The following is a 19079-nucleotide window of genomic DNA, read 5'->3' on the forward strand; positions in this document are numbered from 1 at the left end:
ACGCCCTGATAACCATACCGTGTTTTGTATGTCAGCACCTCTATTCCTGTTTTGTAGAGAAGTTCATTTGTACCCTTTGTTTAGATTCCACAGATAAGTGATACCATAGGATATGTGTCTTTCTCTTCTGTCTCTTGTTGATAGAAAAGCTGAAGTCTCCCAGACCCCAGTGACACACAAGAGAAAGGCTCAAGCACCTACTGGTTAGAACAAAAGAACCACAGACTCAGCGTCTAACGCACATTTCTGAGTTCTTTTTTAAAAACAATTTTTCATTTGACTGCATCGGGTCCCATGACTTCATGGCAAATAAATGGGGGAACAGTGGAAAAAGTGACAGGCTTTACTTTCTTGGCTCCAAAATCACTGTAGATGGTGACCACAGCCATGAAATTCAAAGAAGCTTGCTCGCTGGAAGAAAAGCTATGACAAACCTAGACTGAATATTAAAAAGCAGAGTCATTATATTGCTGACAAAGGTCAGTATAGTCAAAGATATAGTTTTTCCAGTAGTCGTATATAGATGTGAGAGTTGAAATATACAGAAAGGTGAGTGCCAAGGAATTGATGCTTTTGAACTGTGTGTTGTAGAAGGCTGTTGTGAGTACCTTGGACTGCAAGAAGATCCAACCAGTCCATCCTAAAGGAAATCAGTCCTGAATATTCACTGGAAGGACTGATGCTGAAGCTGAAACTCCAATACTTTAGCCAATTGATGTGAAGAACTGACTCATTAGAAAAGGCCGTGATGCTGGTAAAGATTGAAGGCAGGAGAAGGGGACAACAGAGGATGAGATGGTTGGGTGGCAAGACTGACTCAATGGACAAGAGTTTGAGCAAGTTCTGGGTGATGGTGGAAGACAGGGAAACCTGGCTTGTTGCAGTCCATGGGGTTGCAAAGTGTGGGCCACGACTGAGCGACTGAACAACAACAGCATCATAAGCAATCACCTAATGCTACCATCCCAGTAGGAATTTGCCGGGCCCGCCGGCAACAGCTAACTGGTCACGGAGCGCAGCTACGGCGGCTAAGAAAAAAGGAGACAAAGGATAGATGGGGTTGAGAGGATCGCTGCTGCAGAAAGGCAGGCAAGCGATACCACTTTATTTCTCACAGGCTTATTTATACTTGTACAGCAGGAGACGTTCGATTACCACAAATATTTTCTATAAGACATAATGTCTGGAGCCCATTACTCACAAGGCGCCACACGTTATCTCGAGGCATACCAAAGTAGTCTGTTTTTCTTCCAGGCAATCATGAGACATCCCATATGTGCGTCATTTGTGCATTCAAGGCAATAGAGTGCTTTCTAAAGATTAACTATCTTAACTGCCTACATTCCAAGGGGTGGCGGGACAGAGAGCTATGTCTGTGCACAGACCCTTGAGTTCCCAAGGCAGCTCCCAGAGCCATATTTCCCTTATTCAGGGCCGCTCCCCGCAGCTCCCCCTTTTCTTTTAGATAAAACATAAGTTTGATTCTTGTATTGTAAATAGTGACTATGTAGGGTTGCCTTGATACCCCACAATTCTCTAATAAAGCGGCGTATTACGCATGGTAAAATGCACAAAGCAAACGCAAGTAGTAGGATGATCGCAAGCAAGCTCATAGCTGTCCTCCAAAAAACATTAATTGAGGGAAAGTATTGAAATAGGTTATTAACAAAGGTTTCAGCTCTTTTTGCCAAATCAATTTCATTATTTGGGGTCTCTTCTATATCAAGAATTTCTTGATGAAGTCGCACAAGGTCAAGGGAAACATTATCATTATGCCATATTCCTTCCAAATGAACTTTTACTTTGTCCCAAGGAGTTTCTGACACATTATACTCCTTAGAAGTTACACAAATCCAGTGATAATTGGCATGACATTTTACTTTAGTTCGTAGTTTTAGACCTTGTACTTCTTCTCCCAGAAAGCGGACAGCGTCATATAGGGCATTTAATCTATCTTCTAGTTTTTTGTCAATATCTTCCTGTGTTCCTAGGGCGAGCGAGGTATTCTTTGCTAAATGGTCAACAAAGGAAGCAGTATTTACAGATTGAGCTAGTGATAAGGAGGCAGTTATAGTGGAGGCTATTAAAGTTATTAAGGAAGTGATACCAAACACTACCAAACCTAGGCCGAGGCGATGCCGAGTTAAGGCTATTTCCACTCTCTTCCAAAATTCTAATCCCGCTTCATCATACCAGGCTTCAGTAACATTGACAGGTAGCATCACAAAAGGGGGCTGCCTAACTACTAAGACCCCAGTACCCTTGCTAATACCCCGAACACAATTGGATAGTATACAGTTTTTACAAGCAACCGAATACATTGATTTTTTGTTATGTTCACAGCACCGATTACTAACATAAATGGATGAGGAACACAGGCGCGAGGGAACCGCCAAGTGGCATTCCAAGACATTCTCCCTTTTAAATTTGTACCAGTCTGAAGAAACAAGCCTTCTAGACCAGTTGCAGCTGCCAGCTTCCATAACTCAGTCTGGTAAACAGAAGAGCCTCCTAGGTTCCAGATTCTTGCAACAAACTGGCGGTTATCTTCTTTTCCTGGATTCCTCTCAGAATCTTGGGACCAGTCCCATAGGGTACAGTTTACATCTTTGATCACATAAGTAGTGGCTGTTTCATTCTTACATAATCTCCAAGGAATGGCAGCATATCGTCCCTTGGCCCCCAACCCACAGAAAGGGATATCAGAGGGGCCTGTTCCATTTCTTCGGCGTGTAGGACCAGCTGCTTTTGTTAATCCAGGGATATGGAGGCTCCATCCATTAGCGTAATCAGTGTACCCTGCCTCGGTGATGGGGAGACATCCTGTAACATTATAATTTCTAAAAAAGCATATAGGTAATTGCTGTGAGATACCATTGTAGGACAGATTGGCTGTGTGGGGTGAGATGTGCTTATCGGAATATCCTCCCAACAGGACAGTATCATTTACATAAACAGGTACTGAGCCCATTTCCCACCCTACCGGTTGCAAAAGTAAAGGGTCAGGAACGTATGCCCAGAAAACGGTGGCTTGCATAGAACCTATTTGCTGCAACAAGAGGAGTAAGGAGATTAGCACATTAATGGGAGAGGCGGAAGGTGAGCCTGGGGAATTCTCACGTGCCACTTGAAGCAGGGCTTGCAGTTGTTGAGCAGTAGGGAGTGGCATCGTCTCCTGGATGGATAATTGCCTCATTTGCTCCACCAGGGTTCTTCGCCGCCGCAACCAGCGCGGTGCTTCAGCATCCTGTGGGAAAACACAAACATGGCCTCTTCCCCATATTAATACAGGGTCTGGACCGTACCACTTTCCTTCAATGGGGTCCTTCCATCGCACTAAAGGGCGGACGGTGGCAGCGTCGTAATGCCAAAACCGTTGAGCAGCTGAACGACCCCGGTGATCCAAACTTAAAAAATTAAGAACAAAAAGAGCATGATTTAGCCGATTAACAGGTGTACCGGGGTAGAAAGTCCCCCTTTTTAATTTTTTCAATTGATGTTGCAGAGTTTGATGGGCGCGTTCAACAATGCCCTGTCCCTGCGGATTGTAAGGGATTCCGGTTTTATGAGCAATACGCAGCTGGGCGCAGAAAGTTTGAAAATTACCACCGGTATACCCAGGAGCATTGTCTGTTTTAATGCATTTTGGAATGCCCGTAGTGGCGAAACAGCGCAAACAATGCTGAATACAATGCTTTCCGGCCTCACCTGATTGCAATGTGGCTACAAGAAAACCAGAAAAGGTGTCAATAGTGACATGCACATATTTCAATTTACCAAACTCAGGTATATGAGTAACATCCATCTGCCAGAGGTCATTAGGGAGCAACCCCCGCGGGTTCACCCCGTAATTAGGGAGCACAAAAAATTGAGGACAGGTTGGGCAAGATTTAACAATTTGTCGAGCTGCTTCCTGAGAGATACCAAATTGCAAACGCAAGGAGTTGCTATTCTGGTGATGTAAAGCATGGGAGGCTTGAGCAGCCGAGGTTTCTGTAAGGCAAACTAAGCGAGTAACTTGGTCGGCTAGGGTGTTTCCTGAGGATAGTGGCCCTGGTAGATTAGTATGGGCACGAATATGCCCAAAAAAGCAGGGATTGTGGCGAGTCACTAAAGCCTTCTGAATCTGAGTGAATAATGTTAATATATGAGATTTTGTGGAGCCAATAAAAGGTACGGTTTCAATAATGGAAAGAGCTCTAACCACATAGTGGCTATCGGAATACAAATTTAAACTAACAGGAATTTTTAGTAAGGCCTGCAAGACGGCAAAAAGCTCCACTTCTTGTGCAGAGGAGTAATTAGTTTGCCATTTATAGGGGCATTCATGAACTACCAGGCTGGCGACCCCATTAGATGAGCCATGGGTAAATGCTGTAACACCGTCAACAACAGGTTGTTGCCTTACTATTTTTGGAAACATAAATTGATGTTGTTGAGCAAATTGTAAAAGCTTATTAGCAGGGTAATGATAAAGAATTTTTCCAGCAAAGTTAGCGAGTGCAATGACCCAATCGTCAGAAAACTGCGCAAGCCAAGCCTGCTGTTCGACAGAGAAGGGGACACAAATAAAATGAGGATCACGACCTAAGTATATAAGGGACTCGTGTCTTCCTTTAGCTATTATCTGGGCAACAAGAACATGATAAGGGCTCAAAACACGTGTGGGAGACGCGGACAAATATATCCATTTAAGTGGGCCCTCTTGGAAAAGAACCCCCGTGGGCGAGTGACAAGATGGAATAATATAAAGTCCCCATGGTTTAGAATAATCACAATAATTCAATTGCTGTCGCGACAACGCGCGCTCTACCAACCGGAGTGCTTGTTCTCCGGCAGGGGTTAATCGTCGAGGGAATGTTGGTGAAGGGTCTCCCTTTAAAATATCGAACAAAGGTTGTAATTCATAAGTGGCCAATTGTAGGTAGGGTCTAATCCAGTTAATATCCCCCAATAATTTCTGAAAATCATTCAGAGTGGACAGATTGTCTCTTCTCAAAGTTATTGGTTGGGTAATAAAATGTTCATTTTCCAAATGGAAACCCAAATAAGAATATGGGGGAGAGAGTTGGATTTTTTCTTTGGCAATCATTAAACCGGCAGAGGACAAGGCAGGCTCCAGATGAGCGAAAGCCTCTAATAAATGTTGCTCATCCGGATGGGCCAATAAAATATCATCCATATAATGCAAAATATACACAGTGGGGAATCGTTTACAAGTCCCTTGTAATGCAGCGGCTACAAATTTTTGGCATAAAGTAGGGCTGTTAGCCATCCCTTGAGGTAAGACTTTCCATTGATATCTGTCCATAGGTTTAGTAAAATTAGAGGAAGGTACGCTGAACGCAAATCGGCGACGGTCCTGGGGAGCTAAAGGTATAGTATAAAAACAATCTTTTAGGTCTATAATTAATTTATAAGTACCTTTCGGAATGGCCAGAGGGGAAGGCAAACCAGGTTGAAGGGCTCCCATAATTTCCATAGTTTCATTCACCTTCCTCAAATCTTGCAATAGCCTCCATTTTCCTGATTTCTTTTTAATCACAAATATAGGGGAATTCCAGGGAGAATTGGATGGTTCAATATGTCCAAGCAAGAGCTGTTCCTGTACCAGCTGCTGGGCTGCTTCAATTTTTTCAGTTGACAGGGGCCATTGGTCGATCCACACGGGTTCCCCTGTTTTCCAGACTATGGGGTCCGCGTGGACCACAGGAAGACCATTGGCCCCTACGAAAAATACCCAAGCCCTCTTCTATTAGGAATTCTTTTTGCTTGAAGGGGAGTCAGCGGGCCTTGAGCATTTTTTCCCAAGCCCTCGTGAGGGAGTAAACCTTGGTCTAACAACTGTTTCGAAATAGTGGCATTAGGACTATATAAGTATACTCCCCTGTGAGTCATAACATCCCTTCCCCATAAATTCACTGACAAGTTAGGTAAAATATATGGCTTAATATCCTCCTCATGTCCCTCTTGATCCATCCAATGTAACAATTCGGAACTCTGCTCAGGATTGCACGACTGACCTATTCCTTGTAAAGTTGACATAACTGTCTGTTTTGGCCACTCTGAGGGACAGTGCTGTTCAGCAATGACAGAGACATCTGCACCTGTATCCAGGATGCCTGTAAAAGTTTTCCCTTTTATTTTTAAACTATATTCGGGTCTATTGTTAGAAATCGCTTGAATCCAATAAGCATCCGAGGAGCCAAAATTCCCAGTTCCTCTGTTCTTTCCCTTTTCTTTTCCTATCTTTACAGAGGGGACTAAAATAAGTTGCGCTATGCGCTGACCGCTGTTTACTACTGAGATGGTTTGCGGGGAATGAGCCATAATCTTTATCTCTCCTGTAAAATCCGAATCTATTACACCAGGTGCCACCATCAATCCCTTTATAGTACTGCTGCTACGTCCGAGAAGTAATCCTACAGTGCCCTCCGGCAAGGGGCCGTAAACCCCAGTGGGCAAGGCCTGCATCCCCATTTCTGGGGTCAATACTGTGTAGGAGGAGGCACTGAGGTCCAATCCTGCGCTTCCAGGGGTGGCTCGGTAGAGATCGGTAACCCTGAGTCGGGAATCTTGTTGGTCTGAATTGCCCCATAACATTGTTTCGGGGCCAGGGGCTGGCCCCTCACCCAGTTTCCCGACACTGGAGGCAAAGGGTTCCCTTGCACATCTGTTTTGGAGCGACAATCTCTGGCCCAGTGTTTTCCCTTTTTGCATCGGGGACATACATTAGGTGTTTTATTAATCCCTTCTGAGTTTTGTCGTTGGGGGCAAAAGGCAGCTCGGTGTCCAATTTGTCCACACGAATAACAGCCAGAATTTGGGGTTGTAGAGCCGTTCCTGCCTTTACGTTTCATCTGCTGCGTGAACAAGACCTCCTTGACACTTTTTCCTTGCAAGGCGGGAGCTAGAGTTATTCCTTGTAAATAAGATGGGCCAATGTCAGAGCAGATGCGAATATAATTAGAAAGGCCCCCCTTTTTTCTATAGGGGCGAAAGCAGCTTGGCAGGCAGAACTAGCATTCTCAAAGGCCAGTTGCTTAGTTAGGACTACGCCTGCTTGTTCATCAGCGATAATTTTTCCAACTGCCTCAAGGAGTCGGGCGACAAAATCTTGGTACGGCTCGTCTGGTCCCTGTCGGATTTTAGATAAGTCCTCAGTCTTATTACTAGAGCAGGGAAGTTTTTTCCAAGCTTGTCTGGCTGCATTAGATATCTGGGGATACGCACCAGGCAGGTAATTTAACTGAGCATTAATATGTTGATAAGCTCCTTCCCCTACCATCATATCATAGGTAACATTTAACCCTTGTTGGCGATTAATTTCTGCAATGTTGCTGCATTGTTCTCCAAATTCTGATTTCCATAGCAAATAACCTCCCCCGGTTAAACAGGCTCGAGCTATTTGCTTCCAGTCATTAGGTGGCAAATTCTGTCCCCCCAGGCTTTCCAAAATGGCTTGTGTAAATGGTGCTGTGGGACCATACTGAGCACAAGCAGTTTTTAGTTCTTTTAACTGTTTAAAAAGTAAAGCTTCATAATAACGCTGCTGGTGTGCATTTTCTAGTACTGGGAAAAGGAACAAAAATCCTGGTATACTTTCGCCCAAGTTCACTGCCTGTCACAATGCTTTTTGTAAAGGGGATAAAACCGTCTGATGGTCAGAAGTTTGTTCAGTTATCTCGGGCGGAGGATCTAAGCCAGCGATAATCTAGGGTGTATAAGCTGGAGGAACAGGAGGGGCAGTGGGTGTTATTTCTGCCTTTTCTTCTGTTTTTAATTCCTCCTTGATCGAAACAAGGGCCTCTAACCCTGAGGGTCCTATTTTTTGTCCCTCAGTAACTACCATCTCCCATGGGTCTTTATGGTAAGTTGCTGCTTGATCTTCTAAACTTTCCTCCTCTTCAGGAGTCAGTCCATCACCTTTTAATAAATTTACCTGTTCCTTACCCTCGGCCTCAGTTTGACTAAACATATTTTTTATTCTCGTGCCTTCTTCCTGTTCGAAGTCTAGGCAATCTCTAATTAAAGTCCATAAGGAAAATGCATCGACAGGAACCTTAGTGGGCCCATGCAAGGAATAATATGTCTGAATTTGTTTTCCGATCCTTTTCCAAGTTTCTAAATTTACGGTTCCTTCTTCAGGAAACCAAGGACAAATTTCCTCTACAAAAGCTAAGAATCCTAGTAATTTAGCCTTCACCACCTGTATTCCCCTGTCTTTTAACATCAATTTTAGCATGTGTACAAATAACTGACGACTGTGTCCTTGCCCCATATTTATACTCTCAACTATAAACCTTCCTGCCCCCCCTTTCAATTATCACTCACGTTTGCGATTCTCTCCGGGCAGCGGCCGCGAAGCACTTCGTTCCGAGCCCCACGTTGGGCGCCACTTGCCGGGCCCAACGGCAACAGGTCGCGGAGCGCAGCTACGGCGGCCTAGAAAAAAGAGGACAGACGATAGATGGGGTTGAGAGGATCGCTGCTGCAGAAAGGCAGGCTATCTCGAGTCATACCAAACGTTATCTCGAGTCATACCAAAGTAGTCTGTTTTTCTTCCAGGCAATCATGAGACATCCCATATGTGCGTCATTTGTGCATTCAAGGCAATAGAGTGCTTTCTAAAGATTAACTATCTTAACTGCCTACATTCCAAGGGGTGGCGGGACAGAGAGCTATGTCTGTGCACAGACCCTTGAGTTCCCAAGGCAGCTCCCAGAGCCATATTTCCCTTATTCAGGGCCGCTCCCCGCAGGAATTTTCTCTTCAGGCTATAAAACCAGGCTGCAAGCCTGGGAAAGCGTTCCACTCTATTGAGCTGACTTGCTGTGCTAAGACTGTCATCCAGTCTAATAAACTTTATTCTCCTCCCTTTCAGCCTCATGTGTGGAAATCCTTTTTCAAGATGTGCATGGACCACGACAGTCACTCTGAAGCACTGGCCTGTCTTACGGGGGACAGAGTGAGCTTGAACTCGGTCACACCACTAAACTTGTAACATACCCATATGCCACACGTGGGGCTCAACCAGAGGCAAACACTTGCTCCTTCCCACAGCTCTCCTGCAGACCCCAACCCTCCCCTCCAATTTCTCCCATTTTTCACCAGCTTTCATGCGCAGCTGAGCGATAGGGTTACACGGCAGAGACCACTGGGCATGGGCATTGCAACAGAAACACACAAGCTACAATTCCGAGGACACTGGGCACTCAGTACAGAGACCAAGAAGCTGGTCCTCCGGGGAAAACCTGCCAGCAACTGGGGACATCTCAAAGTTTAGGCCCCTGAGATTTGGTTGGATTGAGCTCAGTGAAGAAGTCACAAAGAGAGAGAGACCCCAGTGTCCTCCCCCACTCAGAGCTAAATGGAAGATACTCCAGCTCTTTAAGGACAGGAGGGTCTCATTCGTATCCCCTTAGATTCCAAAGCTTCTGGCCACTCTAACCACAGTAAAGTCTGCTCTGAGCAGATAAACTGCTGGAAGCAATGCACGCAACAGCCCTCATATGAAGTCTCCCATTAACAAAGAGGAATACCATTCCTCAGCAGGCTTCTATTCCACAGGTCTTTTATTCAATCCGCCAACATGCTGCACACCAAGACCTGAGCCTATTAATAACCCTGTCTCTACATCCCTGCACAACTATGTACAGCACTCCTGTTATCATCTTCCCAATTCTAGAACTGTCTCCCTTCTCTAATTAATTTTAAAAAATGAAGACAACCAGCTCCTACTCAACTCCATCAAAGCTCTATTAGCTGGAAGCATTTTCAGCCGATTTCTTTTCTCTGACAATATTCCAGCAACAGCAGTCCCACAAATAACTGGGGCTCATTACTTGAAGGTAACTGCTCCTCACCCCCCACCACCCCCCATAATCATATCAGGCTTGAGTCTAGCACTGGCAGTCAACCTAAAGCACAAAATCTAAAATTATCCCTCAAATGCCCTCGAATTCTCCAGTCTCTCAGGATATTTTCCTACTATTATACACCACTTTCCACCGCACTTGTCAGCAATCCAAAAGTCAGCATTATCCCCACTGGGCTTCATATTACTGGAAAACATGCAACCAAAACCCACTTCTTTAATTCAAAGAAAACTGTCTACACTAGTATCAGACCAAAGGGGCTCCCCAGGTGGTTCAGTGGTAAAAAATCCGCCTGCCAATGAAGGAGAGGCAAGAAAGGGGGGATCCACCCCTGAGTCGGAACATCCCTACGGTTAGGAAATGGCAACCCACTCCAGGATTCTTTCCTGGGAAATACCATGGACTGAGGAGCCTGGCCAGCTACACTCCATGGGGTTGCAAAGAGACAGGACTGAGCACAGAGAACATTTACATTTCTCTTTGATGATAGTGAAAGAGGAGAGTGAAAAGGTTGGCTTGAAGCTCAACATTCAGAAAACAAAGATCATGGAATCTGGTCCCATCACTTCATGGGAAATAGATGGGGAAACAGTGTCAGACTTTATTTTTTGGGGCTCCAAAATCACTGCAAATGCTGATTGCAGCCATGAAATTAAAAGACGCTTACTCCTTGGAAGGAAAGTCATGACCAACCTAGATAGCATATTAAAAAGCAGAGACATTACTTTGCCAACAAAGGTCCGTCTAGTCAAGGCTATGGTTTTTCCAGTGGTCATGCATGGATGTGAGAGTTGGACTGTGAAGAAAGCTCATCGCCGAAGAATTGATGCTTTTGAACTGTGGTGCTGGAGAAGACTCTTGAGAGTCCCCTGGACTGTAAGGAGATCCAACCAGTCCATTCTAGAGGAGATCAATCCTGGGTGTTCATTGGAAGGACTGATGCTAAAACTGAAACTCCAATCCTTTGGCCACCTCATGCGACGAGTTGACTCACTGGAAAAGACTCTGATGCTGGGAAGGATTGGGGGCGGGAGGAGACGGGGACGACGGAAAATGAGAAGGCTGGATGGCATCACCAGCTCGATGGACATGAGTTTGAGTGAACTCCGGGAGGTGGTGATGGACAGGGAGGCCTGGCGTGCTGTGATTCATGGGGTCGCAAAGAGTCGGACACGACTGAGCGACTGAACTGAACTGAACTGAACCTGAGTCTAGTGCTCATACCAGTAACCAGCAGCACTGAAAATAATTTCCTAAAATGAAGGGCCGTTGTAGTCGATTTAGTACCCTGGTCATATAAACCAGAAAGGAACAATAATATGGCTCCCTAACATTGAGAAAAAACTCCAGCTCCACCAGCAGTCCCAAAGCTGAAATTCTAAACTAGTTTCTGAACATGTGTTTTCGGATATTTACAAAATTATCAGGTGCCATGTCATAAATAAAATGACTTCTTCCCTATAAATTACTAGGTATTTCGTGCACTATATGCGTTACCTCAGTATTTTACACCGAAAGGAAATCAGACCCCGGGCCTCTCACGGACACTGAATTGACTTGGGGTGGAGGAACGGGCTGGGGAACAAGAAGGTCCGAGGTGACCCGAGACCACGGATATGGAGGAGAGGGGGATACCGCAAGCGCAGGTTAAGAAAAATAAAACATAAAACTACCTCCCGATTCCCAGGGCGACCGCACCTACCAAGAGTTGGCTTCAGAATTTGCGGTAAACTCGTCTGCGTCGCGTAGAGACACAATAGACTCCTCCGCCCTCGGTACAAGCCTAGAGCCTCAGCGTGCGACTCGCGCCCAATTCTGGGCGTGTGAGGGTCGGGGCGTAGGGCACGCCTGCGTCTGGGGTTGCGGGGGCGGAGCCGAGCGGGGCCCGAACTGGCTCGAAATGAACCGAGCGAGGACCAGCCGGACCCAGCGGGTCAAGAGGACACCCGCACGTTTCTCCATTCGGTTCACGAGGCATCTTGTCGATGTTGAGAAGTACTTGAGGGCTTCCTGGTGGCTCAGACCGGAAAAGAATCCGGCTGCAACGCGGGAGACCTGCGTTCCGTCGCCGGGTTGGGAAGATCCCCTGAAGGAGTACATGGTCATCCACTTCTGTTCTTGCCTGGAGCATCCTGATAGACAGGAGCATGGCGGGCTAGCGTCCGTAGCGTCCCAAGGAGTCGGGCACGGCTGAGCGACTAAACACTCACACACGGACACAGAGTGTTTTACACGTGTTGGGTTGCACCATAGATTCTTCGTTTGTTTAAATAACTGTAACAGTTTTAAAGTAAAAGCGTAAAATTCTGTGGGATAATTACGTTTGAAATGAAGAAGGTTGCCTCTTAACAATAGGATTCCTGCAGATGAGGCTGAAGCGATTCAGAGGTCAGGGAACTGAAACCTGGTGTGGCTGCACGGCTGGGGTGCGTGAGGGTTGATGTGAGGCGGTCGTGGGAGTGGGGTGGGGGTTGATGTGGGGTGGTGGCTGGACCCAGGAATATTCCTGCGATTAGAATTAATTTAAGCAGTTTAAGTAAAGAAGAACTGGATTTGTGTGGGAATGACAAGCTAGAATATAAAGCACACAACTCTTAAAATGGGCTACTTCATACTAACACTTCTAGGGAGAAAAATGTCTTAATATACCACTTATCCGAGGATCAAGTTTAGTAGTCACTGCAGTGGCCCACGGAGAAGGCAATGGCAAGCCACTCCAGTACTATTGCCTAGAAAATCCCATGGATGGAGGAGCCTGGTAGGCTGCAGTCCGTGGGGTCGCTAAGGGTCGGACACGACTGAGCGACTTCACTTTCACTTTTCACTTTCCACTTTCACACATTGGAGAAGGAAATGGCAACCCACTCCAGTGTTCTTGCCTGGAGAATCCCAGGGACGGGGGAGCCTGGTGGGCTTCCGTCTATGGGGTCACACAGAGTCGGACACGACTGAAGTGACTTAGCAGCAGCAGCAGTGGCCCAGCGACAGTGCCCTCTGAGGGGGATGCAGGATTGAGAAAAACAGGGACCATTCTGTGCTTTGGACATTCTCGCCTTGGTAGACCGGGAAGGGCCGCTTGGGCCCATCCTCCTCCTCCGCAGGTCCAGATAAGTTTGGAGAATTGTCTCCTGGTTTTTAGATCACCCAGTTATTGGTTGAGGACACCAAATTTTATATGGTAATGTCGATCACAATAAACTGTGGAACATTCTGAAAGAGATGGGAATCCCAGACCACCTGACCTGCCTCTTGAGAAACCTGTATGCAGGTCAGGAAGCAACTGTTAGAACTGGTCATGGAACAATAGACTGGTTCCAAATAGGAAAAGGTGTACGTCAAGGTTGTATATTGTCACCTTGCTTATTTAACTTATATGCAGAGTACATCATGAGGAACGCTGGGCTGGAAGAAGCACAAGCTGGAATCAAGATTGCCGGGAGAAATATCAATAACCTCAGATATGCAGATGACACTACCCTTATGGCAGAAAGTGAAGAGGAACTCAAAAGCCTCTTGATGAAAGTGAAAGAGGAGAGTGAAAAGGTTGGCTTGAAGCTCAACATTCAGAAAACAAAGATCATGGCATCTGGTCCCATCACTTCATGGGAAATAGATGGAAAAACAGTGGAAACAGTGTCAGACTTTGTTTCTTTGGGCTCCAAAATCACTGCAGATGCTGATTGCAGCCATGAAATTAAAAGATGCTTGCTCCTTGGAAGGAAAGTTATGACCAACCTTGATAGTATATTAAAAAGCAGAGACATTACTTTGCCAACCAAGGTCTGTCTAGTCAAGGCAATGGTTTTTCCCGTGGTCATGTATGGATGTGAGAGTTGGACTGTGAAGAAGGCTGACCGCCGAAGAATCGATGCTTTTGAACTGTGGTGTTGGAGAAGACTCTTGAGAGTCCCTTATACTGCAAGGAGATCCAACCAGTCCATTCTAGAGGAGATCAATCCTGGATGTTCATTGGAGGGACTGATGCTAAAGCTGAAACTGCAATACTTTGGCCACCTCATGCGACGAGTTGACTCACTGGAAAAGACTGTGATGCTGGGAAAGGTTGGGGGCGGGAGGAGAAGGGGACGACGGAGAATGAGATGGCTGGATGGCATCACCGACTCTGTGGACATGAGTTTGAGTGAACTCCGGGAGTTGGTGATGGACAGGGAGGCCTGGTGTGCTGTGATTCATGGGGTCGCGGAGAGTCGGACACGACTGAGCGACTGAACTGAACTGAACTGAACTGAATATATTAACATACATAGCCCCCCAGTTAAAAGATACACGAGGACCCTGGGATTTCCTCAGTTGAAAGACACTTGGTGGCATTTCCCTGGTGGTCCAGTGGTAAAAAAATCCACCTGCCAATGCACTGGACACGGGTTCGATCCCTGGTCTGCGAGGATACCGCGTGTGTCAGAGCAACAAGCCTGTGCAACACAAGTACTGAGCCTGTGCTCTAAAGCCTGTGCTCTGCAACAAGAGTAGCTACAGCAGTGAGAAGCCTGCACACAGCAACTAGAGAGGAGCTCCTGCTGGCTGCAACTAGGGAAAGTCCACGTGCAGCAAAACCAAATCAACAAAGCCAAAAAAAAATAAAGATACTGAATGCTGTGGACTGACCAAAACAAGGAGCAGCAGGGCTCCAGTCTCCAAGCAAGCCCCAGCCAGGGTTGTGTAGTTTATGTACAGAATTCATAGCCCCTGCTCACCGCAGAGAGAAAAGCCAGCGCAATAGTGAAGACCTAGCACAGCCAAAAAGAAGTTTAAAAAATTATTAAAGAAGAGAGAAAAAATTTCCTGTAGTGAGAACCACATTCTTTATAAAAAGTGTTTCTGTTCCATGTTTGTGATGACATCGCTTCAAATGCGTTTGAGAAAAACTTGTTTACATCATAATATATATTACTTAAGTCAGTACTTCTTTAATGGAATGGAACGTTAAATTACTAGATGGTCACTTGATGGTAATTAGGCACTTTATTGTTTGTTTAAAAATTTGAATATATTTTCTTCCTTTTCTTTGTTGTTTCAGAAAGCTCTGTCAGATGTGGACAACAAAGCAGACTGTAAAATATAAATTCTTGAGAAGACAGAGTTTATTTTCACCAAAATTATCAACTTTGCACCACTTATAAATAGTTCTATGTGTAGTAACTTACTGAACTCATGTCCTGAAGGAAATTTGTTCATATTTATAGGGCATGTACTATGTCCCCTGTGATTGTCTTATGTATATTTTAATCTTACAGGTCTCAAAATAACCCACAGACTAATGTATTTGAGAGCCTAAGGTAGGAAAGAAATGTAAATTAGACATTAAATCTGGGTCACAATAATAGCTTATGGTGTCGGATTCTTGATCGCTGAAGAAGATTTAGCTTTGGGACCAGGGACCAGACTGGATCACTCAGGAGCTTTTGTGCAGCAGAGTTTTATTAAAGTATAAACAGGGACAGAGAAAGCCTCTGACATAGACATCGGAAGGGGCGGCGAGTGTCCCCCTCACTAGTCTTTAGCAAGGGGATTATATACTTTTTAATTAGTTATTACAATAAATCAAAAGAATGTCTCAAGTTTGTGAAAATTTTACCAGACCCACTCCCACAGTTACAGTTTAGGATAACGGGATTAGAACTTAACAATAGAAAGATCCTACCAGATCCCATAATATACATTCTAAAATATCAGGATTAGTTAGAAGGTTTTCAGGAAGGAGAAACTGTCTTCAAGCAGGATATATTGTTGTTATATAATCCCTAGTACAGAGTTTAAACTGAGTTATGTAATCATCAGTTCCAGGCTTAAAGAAAAAAAGCCATTTTATGTGACGAACATTAGGAATGTAGAGGGGAAAAAAAGCTTGTCCTTTCCTCCATCTGGAGAATTCCAGACCCCTTTCTCCTCCTCGGGGACCCCAGACTTCTTATCAACCTGCCTAGGAATTGACTCTTTCATTCCCCCCTTTTCTTTTAGGAGAATTATGTTCCCAAGGGTATGGGGCATCGTTTTTGTTCCATAACTACTTCCTGCTGTGATGGAGTGCTGCCCCTAACTTGTTGAGGCAACATATTTGCCTAACCCTTATATTGAGGGTCATTGATCCAGTGGGCCCAAGTAATAGTTGAAGGACTCTGTGGCACTCCTAGGAGCCTGAACAACCATTTGTAACTTAAAAGCTTTCAAAGGGTTAGAAACAAATCCAGTTACACAGTTACAGATGCAGTGAGCAAACAGTAAAAACAGAACAATTAGAATTATTATGATTAAGATAGTTTTCCACTATGGGGAACTGGTTAACGTTTCCCAAAGTGAGGTGACTGAGGCTTCAGGAGAATCCATAGCCTGAATCATCTTATTCATGTGTTTAGTAAATGGAGTAACATTATTGCTCATATTGGATATGAATAATGGCACAAGTTCCTCCTTGTCCAGCCCTTAGAATATCTAAGGCCAATCTATTCTGTAAAACCACCTTTCCAATTTGTATTTGTTCAGCATTAAGGGCTGAAAGTTAGCCAGAGTATCAGCTCTTAGCATAACATCTGATCTGTAGTTCCCAGAGAGGGAACCACTATTGCAGCCAGATAATCATACCAGTGAAATACACATTTTGCCCCGTGAGTTTTAAGGTTTGGCAGATTTCTAGGCTTCTCTGAAGCTCTGAAAATATGAAGCCAAGAGTAAAATGTAGACCTAGGATGCATCTCCCTATCCAGCCATGTGGTTACCCAAGGATGAAAGAGTAGATAACCAAGGAGGGTCTTGGAATGTGGGAATGGAAAAACCAGACCCTTATCATCCTTCCCTCCCATCCCCAATGTTGTAACTATTAATGGAACAGTATAACCTGTTCCCCTCCTACCCCATAGGGAGGAGGAATTTGCCTTACTCTTCCCCCCACGCAGTATAGGGGCCTCATCCAATCAGTAAATGACCCGCAAGAACCCTATCCCACTCCTTGTACCCTGGGTATAAAAGTGGACTAAGCGGGGAAGGCAAATGGCAAGCCACTCCAGTACTCTTGCCTAGAAAATCAAATGGACAGAGGAGCCTGGTAGGCTGCAGTCCATGGGGTTGCTACTAGTCGGATACAACTGAGCAACTTCACTTTTACTTTTCACTTTCACACATTGGAGAAGGAAATGGCAACCCACTCCAGTGTTCTTGCCTGGAGAATCCCAGGGAGGGCGGAGCCTGGTCGGCTGCCGTCTATGGGGTCTCACAGAGTCGGACACGACGGAAGCGACTTAGCAGCAGCAGCAGCAGCAACAGTGTTTACTAAGACTCACTGGTGAGACAGTTCCTTGTTACGTGATACTGCTAAAAGATTTAATTAAGTTATTAAAAAAGGACACTCTAAGTTAGTTTCTAAGGCTTGTCTCAGTAACCAATCTTCAGATAAAGGTCGGATGCTCCATAATGTACAACCAGGAGGTTAACACCAGACTATAATTATTTAACGAATGAAGTCAGGGGACTTGGGGTATACCAGGCTTTATCTAATGAAAGTTCTTGACTTATAATTCTTATTTTACTAATAACTGCTAGCTATGGCTATATTATTTTCTATGTCACTTGTTTCACTGAGCCTGTGATATAATGCTGAACTGACAGTTCCATATGAGATCAATAATTGTAATAATATGACTCTGGGTATGGGAAAAAGCAACAAGAGGAAATATTTTCCTGGACCAGGAGGCTAGTAAGACAGTGGTCCAGAGACTTTTGCTACTTGCAAGGCCTGGTCCAATTTTAGCACACTGAGTGGCCCATCACTTCCCTAGACCTGGGAATGAGCCCTCCCAGCACCGCGGGACACAATGGCCATGAAATGGTGTCACATGGTCAGATATGTGGCTATGAAGGGACCCTGCTGACTGGAAGTTGGTACTTGCCAGCTGCCTCTACAAAGATTACATCATGACCATTGCAAGCTGCTGACCTTCAACACCCCCTGAAGGAAGTTCAGGGTGAAAATCAGGAATGAGGCACTCTGTGCTCTGAAAAGAAAAAAAAAAAAAAAAACTGGCAGAACAGGCCTTCAGATAGTTAGATCTTTTCAGAAAAAGGTTTTATGAGTTCCAATTCTTGCATCTTCTCATACCTAGAAAAACACTGACGTCATTAATGGTGAAATTTGCTTTGGCTATTAAAAAATTTTTTTTTTTTTACAATTAAAAGTCAAAATAGAGTAGCTATGGTTCAGACATCCTGGGAAATAACTATTCCCCAGATATCCTGAAAAATGATATTATGGGTGTGATTTCAGATTAGACGCTGTGACCTAATGTAGAACTTAATGCTCCTGTAATGCACTTTTGCTTCTGTACTTTGCTTGCTGCTCGCAAAACCAAAGTTACTCCATTTTAAGATAAGGTTGTTTTTAAGTAAAGATTCCTAAAATTGTTTTTGAAAAAAAAAAAAAGTGGACTAAGGACCCCCATTCAGCGTGGGTTCTCCCTTGAACTGGCCTGCTGTTCTTACAGTGCCTCCCACTCTAAGGAACTTTATTCTTCTTTCATTCTGTCTCATGTCTGGAAATTCTTTTCAAACCTGCGCCCAGACCACGACATTTTTGGTGGCCTGTACAGGGACCTTGGTGTCTCTTCCCCACCTCCTCACTTCTCCTCTCTCATAGGACCCTCTGCCAACAGGCAAGTGCCATGGAAGCAACTGAGGAACTCTGGCCAGGATTACCCCCTGGTGTGTTCCAAAGACCCCACTGCTCACTGCGCCCCCGCAGCCGCTGCCTGAACGGGTGAGGGTCTCTCTTTTGTCTTCTTTCCAACTGAGGACTAGGCCAACCAATATTGTGTGGGCATGGGTCAGGCACTTAAAAGCCACTAGGGCGCCTGCCACATGAAGACTCCACTCCCGTGTGAGGATAAGGGGGACACGGAATGGATCAGACCACAAGGTCATCCACCCCCAGCAAGACAACTTCTGTGCACCGTGTAAGGCATATAGTGGTTGAAGCAAAACAAAGACCAACGTCCCCTGGCCACCACCTCCCTGATAGGATTGTAAGGCGGATTCCTCAGCTTTCTTCCCTGTCACTTTCACTTCTTTCCCTTTCAGTCAAGATTGATTTAAGGAGCCTAGATTTTGCCTCAAAATAGGAAAAGGAGTACATCAAGGCTGTATATTGTCATCCTGCTTATTTAACTTATATTCAGAGTACATCATGAGAAACAC

The 19079-nt window shown here is 45.0% G+C and overlaps 1 protein-coding gene across 1 annotated transcript; it reads right to left on the reverse strand.

Moving 5' to 3' along the window:
- Window positions 1-5727: 5727 nt before the first annotated feature.
- Window positions 5728-6603, reverse strand: LOC148774300 (endogenous retrovirus group K member 7 Pro protein-like). The gene has a single exon (XM_088830191.1). The coding sequence runs from the start codon at window positions 6601-6603 to the stop codon at window positions 5728-5730; it is 876 nt and encodes a 291-aa protein (XP_088686317.1).
- Between the last annotated feature and the right edge of the window lie 12476 nt (window positions 6604-19079).

This window comes from Moschus berezovskii, chromosome 22, assembly GCF_049115385.1.
Source record: "Moschus berezovskii isolate FMDL1 chromosome 22, NW_MosBer_1.0, whole genome shotgun sequence".
NCBI lineage: Eukaryota > Metazoa > Chordata > Mammalia > Artiodactyla > Moschidae > Moschus > Moschus berezovskii.